Here is a 19,191-nt window from a genome sequence, read left to right on the forward strand (position 1 = left end):
CTCTCATGGCAGCTTTGAAGGGTTTGTTAATGGTGACATCAAGTGGTTGGAGCTGGGATGTCAAAGTATGATGGCAAGTTTTGTTTTTTGCTCTGCAGCTATCTTCTTTGTATTTTTTGTAATGTGTGCCCTGAACAGATCAAGCACCAACAGGGCAGGTTTGTGTAAGAGCCCACCTGGTCTCCTACTCCAAACTTTCTCAAACCAGATCTTCATCCCATCCTGATCCATCCAATCCTTGTCATGAACGTGGACAATCACTCGTCGAGGAATGTCTTCTTTTGGCATTGTTTTGTGTTTGAAAATCAACATAGAGGCAGCTTGGTTCTGTCGGCACAACAAGCTAGAACAACTAATAATGGCTCTTTTCATGTACACTTGTCTTCACAGTTACAGTTTTCACCCCCTACTTATAAACAGTTCTGTTACTTGGGACATCAAATTGAAGGAGGACTTTGTCCATATTTGCAATCTGTCCCAACTCAAACTGATGTGTCGTCCAACATTGAATGACAAAACGATGAAATTCAAGGACCTTCTGCTGATAGCTTTCAGGCATCTTTTGGGCAAGTCTGGTGCATGTACGCACGCTTAGTCCATTCCGTTTCATGAACCTGAAGCACCAATTGTGTCCTCCGTTGAAATCAGTAACTTATTTTTCATCAGCAATTCTTCTTGCCTCATGCTGAACCATCTTTGTGAACACAGGAATTTCAATTGCCCTTTGCTCCTCAATCTATATCTTCAATTCCCTCTCTAAATTAGGCCATTTTGCTGACTTGCCTCTAATGGCCTTCTTCTGCCGTGGTGTTTTCAGTAGGGTTTCTTCTTCCCGTAGCCAGTCTTGGATTGTTTTCTCAGTTGGAGGAGGACCAAACTTACATTCAGCAGCACAATTTCCATTCACTTTTGCAAACTGGATCACTTTTAACTTGAATTCAGCACTGTACGAAAATCTTTTCTGAGCCATTTCTGGGCAGAACGTGGCAAAACGTAACCTAATATATCGGTAACAAGTGCGAAACAGCGGGAAATGCAAGTAAAAAAAAATCTCCAACCACTGTATAAGATGCACCCAGTTTTTAGACCCCAAATTTTTCAAAAAAAGGTGCATCTTATACATGGGGAAATACGGTACCAGTTTATTAAAAAAAAAAAGAAAAAAGAGAATAAGATGTGACTATAAAATAAAGAGGCTGACTTTTTAAGTATAAAAACACATGAATTTATACATCCAAAGACAACAAAAAACACGTGGGAAAGACTTTTTTTTTTCTTTTTCTCTTTTTGTGAAAACCCTAAAAACATGAGGTATTAGAAACTATAGTACTTAGTACCATGCTTGGGTTGAAGGTTGAGAAGACGAAAGAAGATATTTGTTGACATTACATTTTAACTTCTGTAGACTGTAATATTCAGTAAATACAGTATGAAGGAAGGTTGTTCCAGAAAACGGTATTTGAATGAATAAATGAGGAAGATGAAAAGTTGGTTCGGTGAGTTTGAAGTTGGACAGTAAACGGATGTTGGCTGGTGGCGACACGTTTTCAGACTGTTTTGAAAGAGAGAGCGGGAATTATAGAAGCCAATTCAGAAGAACAGTGCCCATGAAAGAATCTATAGAAAACGCATGCAGCAGAAACAGTATGTCTATGAGACATCGAGTGGAAAGGCTTTGTTAGAGATGAATCATTAATTAACCTAACTGCCCTCTTCTGAATGGAATCAAGAAACCTGAGAGAGGTTTTGGGGGCACCACCCCAGATGTGGGAACAATATTCCATGGCAGGGTGAATTTGCGATTGATACAGAGTGAGCAGCTGTTTGGAAGAAAAGTAACGCCGAGAGCGAAAGAGAAAACCAAGTTTTTTAGATGCAGAGGAAGCAGTATTTGTAATGTGCTTGTGTCAAGAGAGATTAGAAGTCAGGGTAATCCCCAAAAGAGATATATCGTTTTGCCTAGAAATCGGAGTGTCACCAAAGATAAGCATAGGAGCAGAAGAATCCTTTTTGCAGTCAATTGAACAGGGTCATTAATATACAAGAGGAAAAGAACTGAACCTTGGGGGGGCAACACCAGCATTAGTGGAGAAGTAAGAAGACAGAGAGCCATCTACCAACAACCTCAGTGAGCAGTAGGGAGTTTACAAAACTGGATAACCAATTACAAAAAAAAAAAAAAAAAAACACAGTTGGCAAACCATAAGATGGAAGCTTATTTAGAAGACCTTTATGCCAAACACGATCGAAAGCCTTGGAGATGTTAAGAGCAACTGCTTATGTTTCATCGAACTTTTCCATTGAATTTGTCCATAAATGGGTAACATAAGCCAGAATATCACCAGTAGATCGACACTAACGGCATCCATACTGGCAATCGTTGATCAGACAGTAGGTTTCTAGATGGTTTAAGAATTGGCAGTTAGTTGGTTGGTTGGCTGGTTGGTTGGTGTCGTGTCCATTTGAAGTCAAATTGAACCATGCGCTGATATCACTGCTTTAGCTAAGTCCACGATCTTTTCGTTATAAAGTTCTCCCTGAAAAGGGGATTCGTCCATGCTTTGCAAAGTCGCCTGAATTGCAGGACAGCTGAAGATGTGTTCCGGAGTAAGCTGTTCTTTCGGACAGTTTCTGCAAAGTTTATAAGTTCTGGTACCATCCGCACTAATTTTCATACCTGCCATGTGTCGAGTTCTCAGTCTGGCAATGGTCTTAGTGATGTTCCTATTTGCATTAATCTCGCAGATTTGGTGATCAGTTTCTATATGTTTCTGTCTGAGTCTGTGTCTGGCGATGGCGTTAGCATCATCTAGAGTTATGGTTTTTGAGGTGTTGTGATTTAAGTTTCTTGCCTCTTTTGCCAGTTTATCGGCCACCTCATTTCCTTCTATACCCACATGCGCAGGCATCCACTGTAGTGTGCAGCTCTTTCCCAATTGATGAACTGTCTCCAAATGTCGGTGAATGTCCTGTGTGAGTCCTGTGCATCCATGTTTTATTGCCAGCAGGGCCGCTCTTGAGTCGCAGAAGATTACAAGCCCTCTGGCTCTGTCTATGTCTCTTAGTGAAATATAACTATTTAGGGCCTCAAAGATTGCCCTTAGCTCACATGTAAAGTTAGAGGCGATGCTGCCTGCACCTATGCTTTGTTGCATTTTTGTAGTATTTTTCAGGGTGGTGTGTATGCCTGCTCCGCCCTTGAGGATCGTCTCGTCTGAGGATCCATCGGTATACATCTGTACTAAGTCACGCCTCGAATAAGTCTCAATTGTTTTGATTCCTATAGCTTTGACAATGGTCTCGATTTCTTTTTTTGTGCAGTGTTCCACGAGATCCAAGTTTATTGTGGTATTTTGGGGGATGCAAGATGGTAAGGTAGGCTCTTGAAGTATGTCATATTTTGTGAGTTCAAGATCAAGACTTTCTCTGATTTCCTTATCGTATTTCATGGTAGATGACCTTTTGAGTCTTGACCTGCAGTTCCAATTTATAAAGTTCCTACAGGAGATATGATCAATGTCTCTGCTGTTAGCCTTATTAGTGAATTTAATTGTGTGATATCTTCTTCTTTGATTTAGTGTCTGAAGGCCGCATTCCCGCTCTGCTTTGGTGTTGTTTGTAGACGAAACAGCCCCGATGATTATTTTGGCTGCTCTTGCTTGGATCCTGTCCAGTTTTCCAAGTGCAGACTCAGAAGCATGCGCCCATATTGGTGCTGCATATTCCAAATTAGCCCTGATAAGTGAGGTATAAGTTGTTTTAAGTGTTTTCGGATTTGCTCCCCAGGTCGTACCACATAAGCTTTTTAGGATGTTTAACTTCTTCAGTGCTCTGTTGGAGCTATTTTCAATGTGTTTGGTGAAACGTAGTTCTGTGTCGAGGGTTATACCCAGATATTTTGGGTTATCCATTTTTGAAGTGGGCACGCCGTCTATAGCGATAGCTGGGTTAAAGTTCTTTCTGCGGCTTCTGTCTGTGGTAAAAACTGTGTGGTTAGTTTTATGGGGATTTACCTGTAATTTCAGTTCTCTTGCCCAGTCCACAATTCCTTTTAGTGATCTGTTTATGGATATTTCTGATTTTGCCATGTCTCTGCTGGTATGCCATATTGCTATGTCATCTGCATAGCATGCAATCTTGGTGTCTTCGTCTATATGTTGATGGACGTTATTAGTGTATAGCAGGAAGAGCAGGGGACTGAGAACAGAGCCTTGCGGGACTCCCTGCCATGTTCTTCTGTCCCTGGAGTAGGCCCCATTATATCTTACTCTGATCTTTCTGTCTCTTAGAAAGTCTACAATCCATATTAGGGCGTTACCCTTTATACCATGTTTGTATGCTATTTCAATTAATTTCTTTCTCCAGACTGTGTCAAAGGCCGATGTCATGTCGAGGAAGACAGCAATAGTCTTTTTTGAAGGGTTTTCTTGCAAGCCGTCTATGATTGACTGACATAGATAAAAGAGTTGATCTTCTGTGGCATGTTGTTTCTTATAAGCTGTTTGGTAGAAATTTAATATTTTCGTTTTTGTGAGTTCATTCATAATTCTAGAATGTATTATACGTTCCGTGATTTTGCAGAGAATACTAGTGAGTGCAATGGGTCTGTAATGTTTACACTCGGTGGGCGATTTCCCCGGCTTAAGTAAGGGGACAATGATTGAGGTTTTCCATGCCTTGGGGAGTTTTCCCTTTTGCCAAGTTATGTTTATTATTTCCAGTAAGCATTTTGTAGCGGTTTCTCCAAAGTGCTTGACCATCTCCCCAAAAATTAGATCACTGCCTGGAGATTTTCTTGCATCAATGTTCCTGATCGCTGTCTTAAGCTCTTGGCAAGTTATAGCCAGGGGAGCCTGTAACCCCAAGAGGGCACGTCCCCAGGTGGAGGATCGGGGAATGCCTCCCATTGGGTGGTAGAAGGGAAATCAAATACCTTCCGCGGACCAACAGGTAGAAGTCCAACCTCTCTACGGCAATGGCAACCCTTTTTCCATGAGAAGTCAATGGCAGTTAGTTGATTTCTCCATTACTTTAGAAAGAGTAGAAGTAATTGCAATGGGACGATAATTGGATGGGAGGGATTTGTCACCCTTTTTAGAACTGGCTGGATATGAGCAAATTTCCAAGCAGAAGGAAAAACACCTTTGGAATAAGAAAGTGAAAAAAGGTGGCAAAAAACAGGAGTAAGTTCAGGAGCGCAGGTTTTGGGAACAAGTAAAGAAATACCATCGGGACCTGGAGCTTTCTTGGCATCAAGATTCATCAAAATCCTTCTGACATCCTTTTGACGGAAGACCACAGGAGGCATTGAATGGGGCGTGTTGGGAATGGTGGGAGGGGTTTTACCAAGATCATTAATACACAAGTTGGAAGAAAATGGGATGCTAGCAGGTCAGCTTTATCCTTGGCTGAAGTGACAACAGAACCATCTGGTTTTGAAAGAGGCGGAAGCAGAGATGGGCAAAAGTTGCGGCCAATAGCTTTGGCAAGAGACCAGAATGCTTGGCTACCATTAGGGCTAGAAGTAAGTTTTCTATTCTTTTCTGTTCCTGTTCAAAATCTAGTTTGGACTGATTAATAACTGCTTTACAATTGTTGAGAGCTTTGGTGTTGGCAGAAAATGAAACTGAAGAATTGGAAACAAGCCAATTACAATATGCAATGTTCTTCTCTTGAACAGCCTTAGCACATTTATTGGAAACCGAGGTTTAGATAAAGGACAAGATTTTTAAGTGGAGCGTGGAATAAAGGATTCCATTGCTAAAAGAATAATTTTGCTGACACGATCTGAGCAAATGTTGACATCAGAAGTTTTGAAATAGTAATCCGACCAAGGAAAGGAAGAAAAGAAACCTCGCAGGTCATCCCATTTTGCATTCTTCTAATGCCAAACAATACAAGGTTAGGAATAGCAATGAGTAAAGGCTCCATTGGAGAAGAGACAATCACCAAGTACTGATCTGAGGTACCTAAAGGACCACTCACTTCGACTGTGTACTCAGAAGGGTTGTTTGTAGGGCTTACAATACCAGGATCCTGAATACCGGGATACCAGGCATTTTTTTCTGGTATTAATTGTTGCTATTGATTGCTGCTAATAGATAAATAGTATTGATACAAAAAATATCGGTTTTTCAGTACTAATTTAAAAAAAATATTTGTTTATAATTTAATCACATAAAGGTTATAAAATCACCTCTGTGTGATTATGACATTGTTATCTCTACTAGCAAATGTTCGACAAAATTTTTTAAATTTCACTTCCATAATATCTCATTGACACAAAGGGTTTTTTTTTAATGTAAATATCGATACAAAGTAACTGTTCAGTTCATCTGCAACTTCAGCTATGTTATCTAATACTATCCCACATCCATTACATAAGGGTCCAATCTGATTTGTCCTTTTGTTCTTTGCATTTATATATGTGAAGAATTCCTTACCTGCACTCTTTGCTCTCTTCTTTATTCCTTATCCCCACTCTTTGCTCTCTCTCAGACTCAGTAAAGATACCTTTAGAAAATGATGAACATAATTCAAACATGGAAGACCAACATGGAACAGAACATCAGTGTTCTGCAAATTATTTCCAAAATAAGAAATTGTCCGACTCCAATGAGATTTTAAAAGATGAACTTGAGTTGGAAATTAATGAAATGCTTAACTATTTTTGCTAAAAAAGTTCAAAGCCTAGAAAATATGGACTGAGATCGTCTACGATTATCTCAGTACAATAGTACCAGAATAGAATTCGAAAGGGCATTTTCTGCTGCTAATCAAATACTGTATGTACCAAAATTAGATCCATTTTAAACGATCATACTATTGATTGCTTATGTTTCTTAAGAGCTCACTTCATTCAGGCAGGTAGTGTGGATGCTTAAACATAACTAAATTTCGCAGTAACAATATGTATTTTTTTTGTTTTTAGAATAACTGTATTTTTAATGATTTTTTTAGAATATTTATTATTGCAATAAAAGTTTATTTGAAACATGAATTCAAGTAATTACAGTACTTGTCTTTTTCCTTACTTTATTGCACCTAACTGTCATCAAAATTTATTGAGAAAAACGTTTGTTTTTGGAATACCGGTATCTCGGTTTCATAAATTAAAAATACCGACATACCAGTATTAAGATTTTGATCGGTATTGTAAGCCCTAGTTGTCTGTGAGAAATAGATCAAGCGTGTTGGTGGTATGGTTAGGATTGTCTGGTATTCTTGTAGGTAAATAAACAATCTGTGCAAGGTCATTAGTAATTGCAAAAGCCTCAGCGTCTTGATCAGCTGGGTCAGTGTGAATAGAAAACAGAAGCTAACTGGAGCTGTGAACATGAAAATCGCCAAGGATAATTACCTCATTGTTAGGAAAGTTGAACTGGAGAAAGTCAAGTTGCAAAAAGAGGAAGTCAAAGAGCTCCAAGTAATTAGCAGAACGGCAGAGACAGATGAATTGGACACAACGAGGTAGAGAGATTTTAAGCCAGAGGAGGTTCCAAATTACCAAGTCTCTGATAAGGAATATCGGAACAGACATAGGCACAAGTCCCACCTTTGAGGCGAAAGGAATATACAGTGAATAACTTGGGCAACTGAGATGAGCAGTAGTTGAATCGTTTGTTTGTTTGTTATTTGGTTTTTAGGAGCATTAGCAACTAAGGTCATATTGCTCCTGGGATATGCGGTGGTCATTCCCTGACCTTTCCGCACCCTCTGTATTTGGTGCTCACGGGCTCGAACCCCGGTCTAATCAACAAGCGTGTGCAACGCACTGCTACTCCTACCCACCTGGCTACGGAGGCGCCTTAGTAGTAGAATCAACCAATAACTAAGATTCTGTCAGAAAAAGTACATGGGGTTTGGCAGACTGCAAGTGGAAATGGACATCTTTGAGATTAAAATTGAGATCATGTATATTTGTGAAATGAACTAGGGAGTGTTTGGGAGGTTTACATCTTTTTGCAGATAATTTTGCTCCATTAGTTTGACAATTCATGGTGTATTCAATAGTAAGAAAAAATGGGGGGGGGGGGGACAAGCTGTATGAAGTAATGAAATTTTTGAATATGGCATACACATGGTAAGAATATACCCAGATCCTTGATGCCCCCCACATTCACACTACTCAGACTACCTCCAGTCGCTATCTGGCAGAGTAGAGGTAGCAAGATTACATAATAGCTGATCTGGAAGCCTCCTAAAGAGTTACCAATAGGTTCAGTCAAGTGTACTAACTAGTGGTCGGCCTACGAACACCGTACAAATGCCTGCTATTACTCAAAACTGGGTAATCTCATTTTCAGCCTGAAATTACTTCACAGAAAGTGCACGGTTATGAGGATAATTCTGCTGCTGAATTATCCTCACGAAGAAGCCACTCTCCAGCCACAATTCACTTAATTTGCATTATGAAGAATCTCTCAAAAGCATCAGAAGTTGGTTTATGCAGAATTACCTCAGGTATGAATTCTGCATCTTCCTACCTGCTAACCTTTAGTGCCAAACAAAAAATCTTGCTCTTGACATATTTAAATTTCATTCCCATAAGCGTCTTTTAATATGTCAAGTGTCTCATTTGCAGAGTTGTTTAACTTCACAATATTAATTCTTTGCTCTAAACGGTCAGCCGCTTTAGGGTAGATACAAAAAACATGCATTTCTACTCATTGTGAATGCTAGCACAAGACTGACCTGGCTGACCTAGAAGGTACTGATGCTACAAGTCAAAGCACATCAACATGTTCCTGTATCAATTTATGCTCCTCTGCTTCCACAAGCTAGTCTCAAAATTTAGTGTCCTTACTTTTTAGTCATATTTCATATATATATAATATACAAGTAGTCGTCAACTTACGACCTATGCGCTTTACGACTGATCGACTTACGACTGCATCTCGCACCGCGTTTCAGTCTGAACTGAGCATACATACAAGATTGTTGCTAGGAAGAATGCTATATGCAATTCAACCCCCTCTCTTAATTAATGCAATGCTCTTAGATTTTTCTATTACACTCACACGCCCTATCCTTGTGGTCCCCATAGCCCCAAAGCCTAATGGGAACAGTTGTGTGTGTAGCGTCGGCGCCTCCGTAGCCAGGTGAGCAGGAGCAGCAGTGCGTTGCACATGCTTCTTGATTAGACCGGGGTTCGAGCCTGTGACCACCAAATACAGAGGATGTGGAAAGGTCAGGGAATGACAACCGCATATCCCCGGAGCAATATGGCCTTAGTTGCTAATGCTCCTAAAAACCAAACAACAGCATGTAGCGTCAGTCCACTGCCCAGTAATGTGTGTTTGGTGCAAATAAGCTAGTCTTAATCCGTTTAGTCAGCTTTGCCATCACAGTTGAACAAAACATCTTACTGATGTATGTATGTCGTGATTCATGCATCTCGATCTCTGTTTGCATACATATTACATTCACTATTTTTGGTTCAGTTATATTTGTGTTAAAATTAGCATTTTTTTAAAACCCCTAAACATGTCAACCAAGAGGAAAGTGCCTTTGTCTACTCCTAGACCTGTCAAGAAAGAAAGAAAGGCCAATTATTTAGACGCAAAATTGAAAGTGATCAAGCAGCATGAAGAAGGTAAACGCGATCACACGTGATTTTAAGTTTTCTCATTCTACAGTGTCGACGATTTTGAAAGACAAAGAAAGGATTCGTGAAGTTAAAGGTTTGGCACCCATGCGAGCAACATTGATAACGAAACAACTTATAGGGCCCATCCATGAAATGGAAAAATTGTTTCTTTGGATGGAAGATCAGATACGGAAGCAAACACCCTTAAGCCTTCTTACAGTGCAGTCGAAGGCTAGAAGTCTCTTTCAGACGCTGAAGAAACGTGCCGGAAAAGATTACACTCAGACATTTATAGCAAGTACAGGATGGTTCAAAAGATTCAGAAGTAGATTCAACCTTCATAGGGTTCGAGTCACTGGAGAATCAGCAAGTGCGGATGTGGAAGGAGCTCAAGAGTTTGTTAAAAGTCTGGATGAAATAATTACGGAAGGAAGGTATCAACCAGAGCAGCTTTTCAACGTGGATGAGACTGAATTGTTGTGGAAAAGGATGCCAGAAATGCACTTACATTCACCAAGAAGCCAAAAGCATGCCTAGTTTTAAGGCACTTAAAGATAGGCTGACTTTGCTCCTTGGCGGGAACATCGCAGGTTTTAAACTGAAGCCTTTTTTTAATTTATCATCCTGAAAATCCCCATGCATTCAAGAATGTAAACAAGCACACTCTGCCTGTATACTTCCGTTCAAACCGAAAAGAATGGATGACTCAAGCATTGTTTGAAGACTGGTTTCTAAATTGTTTTGTACCTCAAGTTCGTGAATATTGCTTCGAGAAAGAAATTCCCTTCAAAATTGTATTAATCTTAGATAATGCACCTGGCCATCCACCTCCATCCAGATAGATGTTTATTTGCCGTCAAATACAACTCCACTCTTCCAGCCTATGGACCAAGGAGCGATTGCCACATTTAAGGCGCACTATCTTCGAACCACTTTTGCCCAAGCTATAGCCGCAACAGATGCCGACCCAGAACTATCTTTCCGAGAGTTTTGGAAACAGTACGATATTTATAAATGCATCAAAAATATTGCGGCCACTTGGGAGGCTGCGACAAAGAAATGCATGAATGGAATCTGGAAAAACTGTCCAGCGTTTTGTTAATACTATTGATGAATTTGATAGTGAACATGAACTTGAAATGGTTATGGAAAATATTGTAACACTAGCAAATGGACTTTCTTTAGAGATTGAAGTGGAAGATGTTGAGGAGCTGCTAGAACAAGGATCTGGAGAACTTACGAATGAAGAACTTCACTTTAGAAGAAGAAGAAAGGATGGAAGAAGAGAAAAATGAATATGAGGAAGAACTAGAAAGAAAATTCACCACTAGAGGGTTATCTGAAGGTTTTTCTCTACTAAATAAACTTCTTACACAATTTGAGGAAATGGACCCAAACATCGAACAATTTGCAGGGATTGAACGAATGGTACAAGATGCTTTTCGGCCACACTGTGAAATTTACGAGCAGAAAAGGAAACAAACAATTCAGACAAAAATCAACATGTTTATGAGAAAAACAACTCCCACTACATCAAGTGGCGGCACTGATGACCTGCAGCCAAGCAAGAGTGGTCAGTAAAATATTTCTTATTTATTTTCTACATATGTTTCGTTTAGTTCATTAAGATAAAATATTTTTTTTAGGTTTTATACAGTATTTGATATCTTTTTAATAATATTTTTTATTTTTGTAAACAGTAAACCAATTGTGTTGTACACAGTGTCTGATTTACCTAAACTGGTCCGACTTATGTCCAGATCGTTTTATGACCGGTCGGTTGGAACCTAACATGGTTGTAAGTCGACAACTACCTGTAGTATCATGCAATAGTCGCTGTACATTTGTAAATAATGATGGAATGAAAATAATAATTATTATGAAAAAAATACTATTAGCAATCTCACCTCTTTGTCTGGATCTTTCAGAAATAGTTCCACAGCATAAGACAGTTCATCTTCTTTTGTTACTTGAATGCAGGATACTTCTTCTATCTGAGCTAATGTGAGTGGCTAGAATAAAAATATGGAAGGTTTTTTTTTTTTTTTTTTTTAATCAAGTTCTAGTCTTTTTAAATGGGTAATGAAAATTCTGGAAGAGGAAGGTGAACAGAAAAAAAGCTGCAGGGATACCAAATTAGCTTTACAGGTATTTACATCCTTATATCAAAGATTTCAAAATGAAGTTATTCACTTCTCATTTGGTCTTAAATTAATCCATGAGCAGTCCTGCGTGGTTCTAGAGCCCATGATTACAAAACTATTTTCCATACAAAACTGACTCATACGAATCTTGGCAAGACTTTCAGCATCTGTGAAAGAGTAAACTTTCATTTGATACTTTGTGTACAGAGAACTGTTATCAATAAATGCCCTGAAAAGTGTTTGACGTGTCATCAGATCTGGCACACAGTTACCTAACTGATTAGCCCCTTCCACTTCAAAATTAAGTGGGCAGTCACTGATGAAATCTTCAGCATCTTTCACTGAAATATTACTCTTTTGTTCAAAATTTAAGTCCCACCACTAGGATCAGGTTAGAGCATATGGATGGATGCATGCATTTGAGATATCACTTGATCTCAATGTTCCATTTTTTTTAGAGAAAGTCTATTTGTCATAACACAGATGTGAATGGCAAGATTAAATTAGAAAGTAATGAAATTCAGTGCGATTTCATAAGTTTTTAATTTATTTTGCTTTTGGATAACTAGTTTTAAGTTATCCAAAAGAGTGATGTATGGAGATTAAAAAAAAAAGATACCTATAGAAAAAATGGGATATTAGGATATTAGTTTTATTATGCATGCAAGCCCCAGGCTTTGCTACGGATAAAAGCTGAAGCAAATCCAGGGGGCCAAAACAAAAACACTCTCTATGTATTTCCCTCCTCATTTAGGCACCAATCTAGCCATTGACCTTTGAATATTCTAAAGCTGTCAGCCTTACTTACCCATGAAAATAACTTATTCTGGTAATTAAAAACTTACTAAACCTAAAACTAGAAACCTACTATACCTAAAACTAAAACTTAAAAAAACCTAGCTAATAGAACAGTCTATATCTCTACCCTCATAATTTCAGTGAATGACCCCTTGTTTTAGTAATGTTTGTAACTGGAACAATTTCACCTTCATTCATTTTATCTCTCTCTCTCTCTCTCTCTCTCTCTCTCTCTCTCTCTCTCTCTCTCTCTCTCTCTCTCTCTCTCCCTCCCTCCCTCCCTCCCTTAAGGGTGCCCTTTTGCTAACCTTACCAGGTATGGTCTGTCTTGGGATCTTTTCAGGATTCTTTACATCTTTTTCTATAAGTGGTCCCATACTTGGACACAGTATTACAAGTGTGATCTCACAATTGCATTATACAGTGGGACTGCAACCACTCTATCCCAACAAACATGTTGATAAATCATCAATAGGGCACTATGGAGTTTCCTTACTGTTTGTCTACGCTACACAGAGAACTTCATATTTGCATGCAATTGTGTAGGAACGCCTTGGCATTGGGGCAGGTGCCAAGGGCACCAGTATCAGAAGGGCACCACTGACAGCTCACATCAGTTCTGTGCCAAGCTATTTCGACACCCAAGGCTAGCTTGGGTGTCAATATGGCGACAATGTCAAAATAGCTGATGAAATGGTGCCCCTAAACGATGTCCCATCAGCATGAGAGCAGGGGTGTGAAAATTAATTTTCACCAAATAGCATATTTTCAGAGGGCGATTCAAACCTGCATGCATCCTTAAATCTGAGTACAGATTTAAGGATGCATGCAGGACAGATCTATTTGCTGTCCAGAACTTAAGTTTGAAGGGACCAATCAGGCGACCACTTCATCAGCACATGCATCTTCTTCTTCAGGTTCCATATTCAATTTGAACGTTGTAAGCCAACATTTTCCAGCCAATTCTGTCTCTTGCTTTGTGAAATAGTTCTTGTGTCGTAAGACCCCCTGTCCATTCTTTGGTGCTATCAAGCGACTTTTTTCTTTTTCTTCCTTTTGCTCGTTTGCCTTTAATCTTAATCTTCCATTGCAGGATTAGTCTCAATATGCCCAAGGTAGACAGTCTTTCTCTTTGCAATTGTAGTTAGTAGTGCCCTTGTGGTTCTTGCCCTTACCTTGACAGATCGGGTCATTGGTGACCCGATCTGTCCACGGCATTCTTCTGAGCATCCAACATCTTGAAGGCTTCCAGTTTCCTGATTTCCGCATGACCCAGGTCTCACACCCATATAGGAGGGTGCTCCATGTGTAGCATTTGGCCATTCTATATCTTTTCTGGAAATCCACTTTCGTGTCACAGAGGAAGTTCTTAAGATTCTTAAATACCTCTTTGGTAATAGCAATTCTGCTTCTAATTTCTGTGTCTTGGTCATTATTATTTGTAAAGACCTTCCCTAGATATTTAAAGCTACTCACTTGTTCAATGGGAGAGTTGCCACAGCGTATTTTGGTTCCAGGCAAGGTGTTTGCTTATGACCAAAGTTTTGATCTTTGGCATTAATTGTTAAGCCTATTTGCTCACTGGCTGTTACCGCTATGTTGAGGAGTGTTTGTTGCTTTTCTTCTGAGGTTGCAATGAGGACAGTATCGCAGGTTACTGATAACTGTGTTGTCTCCTGTGTATACAATACAGGAGACAACACACATCATTGCCTCACTCCTTTCTGGATTTATACCCAGTCTTGTGTTTTTTCCCTCTACAGCAATTGCCGCTTCTTGCTCAAGGTATAGTAACCGTAGTATCTTTAATTCCTTGGAATTGATGTTTAGATTGTTCAAGAGCTGGAAGAGGATATCATATTTCAAGCAATCGAATGCTTTGTTAAAGTCAATGAAGCAGTCAAGTAGGTTTTCTGGTGTTCAATTTCTCTTTCTGCAAGTATATTCAGAGCAAATATTGCTTCTCCTGCCATTACAGTTTGTTTTTCTTATTTTTGATTACCTGCATTCCCTATACATAATTTTATCTTAGAGTACCGGTTGTTAAATAATTTGAATATCACTACTGGCTATACCACTGTCCTATGTATGGAAGTGGTATGTCCAATCCGAGAACTCCTAACATATAACATAAAAAACTTAAAAAAGTTGTACTAGCAGAGTTGGAAAAGAAGCTTCCTATATCAAAAATAAAGGTAATCCCTGTTGATTTATAATATAACAGAATATAGGAATTATCGAGCACTTAATAGCTCTCAATTATCTAGTCCAATTAAAGAAACCACTATTCTATGTATGGAAGTGGTATGTCCAGTTAAAGAAACTTTTTATAAACACAGAATATAAGATTGCTTTTAAACCTATGAGAAAAGACAAATGTTCTGGCTATAATTCACTACAAGCAAACAATCTAGTCTATAACATTTCATGTAGGGATTGTGATTCTTCATATTAGGACTCGACATGCTGTACTTTAGAAGAGAGGGTGAAGCAGCATTCGAATTAGTATATCATGCAATTACTGAAGGGCACACCTTTCTTCTTAATGAAGCCAAAATCCTCAACATTCAACATAATTATACAAAATTACTGTAGGCGAAACCCTCGAAATGAAACCACGAAAACTCGACTGATGTTCGTCATCCCTTTCTCATTTCACACTTCTGGTTGTTTATATGCATGCACCAGGGAAGTAGTTAATCTCTTCTTTTATATACTGCGTACATTATTCTTCGATGCTACCTGTGAACATGACACTCCAGTCGAAAAAGCTTCATCAGCTTTAAGGATAGTATTTTATTTGTATTTCTATTTGTTTTGTATAATTTATTTTATCACACTAGTGTCTTCCTTTTGCACTCATTTGGATTCAGGATGATTTATTATAGTTCCGAATGTTGCAGTTGGGGCCTTCAATTATTTCGGGTGCTGAAAAAATTTGTTTGAGTAATTTATATAATTTTAATTTAAGTAATATAGTGAGAATCAGAATTGAAGGGTTTCATAAGAAAATACTGAGGTTAATCTCTTCAATTAATTTGATTATTTATAACATGAAACAAATTGAATCTTGTTGTTCTTATATATTTTAATATAAACAATATTCTAGTAAAAGCTTATTTTTCCAGTACTCGGTACTTACCTCATTTATCTGTGTTAATTACATTGAAGTTTTTGAAGGTGAAGACATTAAAGAGAATAAATTAAAAGTAGAAAGATTAAGGTGCATTAGTAATTTAATTAATATTAAGCCCGGAGGAAGACATTTACCTCCATTCCCCTGGTTGTCATATATAAAATTACTATATAAACAGAAACTAAAATCTTAAACGTTGGAACGTAAAAAAGCCAAGAATCTAAACGACAGATTTTCAAAAACATTCATCGTCAGTTGACTGATGATTTAATGTCTTCACCTTCAAAAAACTTCAATGTAATTAACATGGATAAATGAGGTAGGTACTGGAAAAATAAGCTTTTGCTAGAATATTGTTTTGAGCAATTAACAAACGGTACTTTAAGATCTACTATAAATTCTTATTGTAATATTAGACCAATATTTTAATAATAATTAGCATACCTCAGCCATGCTGCATCACTTTCTATTTTCACTCTGTTTTCCCAGATGGATGCTGACACGACTAATAAGCAACACAAATATACTAGAATTTTTAAAAAATATTTCTTCAGCAAATTACACATTGCGTTCCTTAAAAAAATGTCTTGCTAACAACGTGATTCCAAATTTTGCTCGATCTTGTACAAGAGACACTTTAAAAAAATATCCATACATTATACACAAAACTTCACTTGCAATCATTAGACATGAACTATGGAATAGATTCTGTGATAAACACAGATTTTTACAACAAATACATTACATTAGCTATCAACTTCCACAACAAAAGATGGAAGTCTGTTCCACCAATCAATCACCCACTGGCTAAGGGCAAACATCTGCACATCCATTCTACAGCTGTCTTTCCTCAATTTGAATCTATGCCCCCCCTCAGGTTCTTAATCTGAGCAAGAGGAAGAATCCCATCAGCATTCAACTTGCTCAACCCATTCAAGGCCTTATACACCTCAATCAGATCACCTCGCAGGTGAGGCACCTCCGTAGCCAGGTGGGAAGGAGCAACAGTGCGTAGCACACGCTTCTTGATTAGACCAGGGTTCAAGCCCATCACCACCAAATATGGAGGATGCGGAAAGGTCAGGGAATGACCACCGCATATCCCGGAGCAATATGGCCTTAGTTGCTAATGCTCCTAAAAATCAAATAACAAACAAACAAACCTCGCAGGTGCCTACTCTCTCCTGGTGCTGCAATTTGCAGAACATAAACCTTTCTTGGTAAGAGTGCCTTTCTTCCCCTCAAAAGGTTCTATCTCAAAATGAAAATGCCAATTGAAGCATGGTCTGAGTTCATAGTTTTAACATAGTTCTATATGTTAAAAGCCATAGTTCATAGTTTTATATGCATATTAATGCCACACAACATATAGTAATCGGTAAACACTCTAGGAAATGGAACATGCTTACACATAAACCTCACACCCTTCAGACGTCTTCCGTCATTAATCTATCATCAAAAACATTTTCTTCTACAGAGTTCAGTATAGTTTCAATTTTGCTGTTAGCAATAATCAATACCCTATTAAAGAAAGCATAGCTAAATTACAAATAAAATTATAAAACCACCCTGATATACACCAGATAATGCACAAGACAAATGCTATTATTATTAACCTGGCAGAGATTCCTTTTAATTGAAAAAGTGCCAAAATGCTGCCAATTAATTGTTAAAACTAATTTAACAATAAAATTGTTAAATAGTTTATAATGTTTCTAAGCAACCAACTGAAATCTTGTTTCACAATCTTATAAAGAAATGTGTGTGTCATTTAATTAGCAGTCAGAAGTCAGAACTGTTAAAGCCTTCTAAAGAATACTTAATGTGAAATTTCGCATTTCATTTTAAAGCTGTGTGAAGCAAACCTAATCAGATATTAGTATCAGTAGTAGTGACAAATTATTCAAGAAAGCAAGCTTATATAACATAAGCCAAAAAAAAACAAAAAACATACCATTTCACATATTCATCCCCTAAAATATGTTTGTCTAGTTTTATTTTGAATATATTCAAACTATCCACTTCCACAACAATGAATGGAATATTGATCCAACAATTAACCATCCATTGGCTGAAGACAAACTATTCTGCACATCTATTCTTCAACCATCCTTTCACAATTTTAATTTATACATCGTGTCCATAGCCTGAGGAGAAAGAATTTCCTCAGCACTAAGTTTGCTTAAGCCATTCAAAGCCTGTAATGTGTTTAGGGCTAATGCCTCAGGCTGCAAGAAAGTCTAGACTATGTATAAGTTAAGTGCAAATGCATCATTAATACACAGCCAATTCTAAATTAGCAAAATATTTGCAAATGCGGCATCGTTTTAAGTTATATCTCATATTGTGAATATGTTCACAATGAGTTCCATGATATTGCACTACTTCGAATAAGTAACGCTTCACCTAAAGCAGAAGACTAATGTTACTTATTCTCAGTGGATACCACTACCCAGACGGCACCGTTTCAGGGTTATTTGGCCCTTCTTCGGTGGGTGGGTAGGTATCTATCGAAGAAGTACCCAAGTGATTGCAACATTTGGGTACCTACCTACACACCCGAAGAAGGGCCAAATAGCCCTGAAACGGTGCCATCTGGGTGGTGGTATCCACTGAGAATAAGTAACATAGTCTTCTCTTTTAGGTGAAGCGTTACTTACTCGAAGTAGTGCAATACCATGGCAACTCATTGTAAAGGTATTCACAATATGAGATATAACTTAAAATGATGCAGCCTTTGCAAATATTTTGCTAATTTAGAATTGGCTGTGTATTAATGATGCATTTCCACTTAACTTAGACACGGCCATTCAAAGGCTTAAACACCTCGATCAGATCACCTCACAGATGTCCAGTCTGCAGATGCTGCAATTTATAGAACTGAAGCCTTTCTCGGTAAGCCCAACCTTTTGTTCTCCTTAACAATCTCATTGCTCTTCTTTGCACCTGTTTCCAATAGATCTGCATCCTTCCTGAAGTGAGGCCTCCAGACGTATATGCAGTACTCAAGATGCTGCCTAACCACTGCATTGTTCAATGGGATTATCAACTCCCATCCCTACTAGCAAAATTTCTGTATATCACTGACAAAATCCCAATATATGTTCTGGCAGTATGTTTGCAATACTCAGAAAATTTCATATCTGACTGCATAATTACCATCCCCAGGTCCTTTTTCATTTTCCACTAACCTAAGTGTATTAACACAGTTACTGCGCCAACAAGTGTGTGTGTGTGTGTGTGTGTGTGTGTGTGCGCGCGCTCGCGCGTCAAAACCCAGGGGCTCACATTTGGTGAGTATGGGCTTAGCACACCCAGGGTCCTGAGTGCTGGATATCATCATTCTTCTCTTTCTTGGTGATTCTGTCTCTCTTTCTCTTCTCTCTCTCTCTCTCTCTCTCTCTCTCTCTCTCTCTCTCTCTCTCTCTCTCTCTCTCTCACCAAGTTAAACATAAGAAAGGCACCTGGGGTGGATGGGATCTATCCAGTTATATTAAAGGAGGCAGCAAAGCAACTAAGCAAAC

At 38.5% G+C, this 19,191-nt stretch overlaps 1 protein-coding gene across 3 annotated transcripts in view; it reads right to left on the reverse strand.

The window, feature by feature from the left end:
• Nucleotides 1-19,191, reverse strand: part of LOC150082006 (uncharacterized) — a 521,135-nt gene that overhangs the window by 67,268 nt on the left and 434,676 nt on the right. For all 3 annotated transcript variants that reach the window (XM_090379053.1, XM_090379052.1, XM_090379054.1), the window contains exon 13: nucleotides 11,497-11,601. In XM_090379053.1, coding sequence (XP_090235179.1) covers nucleotides 11,497-11,601 — 105 coding nt within the window. The remainder of the gene's footprint in view (nucleotides 1-11,496; nucleotides 11,602-19,191) is intronic.

The sequence above is a fragment of the Mastigoproctus giganteus genome, chromosome 8 (assembly GCF_048544385.1).
Source record: "Mastigoproctus giganteus isolate SK-2022 chromosome 8, ASM4854438v1, whole genome shotgun sequence".
Lineage (NCBI taxonomy): Eukaryota > Metazoa > Arthropoda > Arachnida > Uropygi > Thelyphonidae > Mastigoproctus > Mastigoproctus giganteus.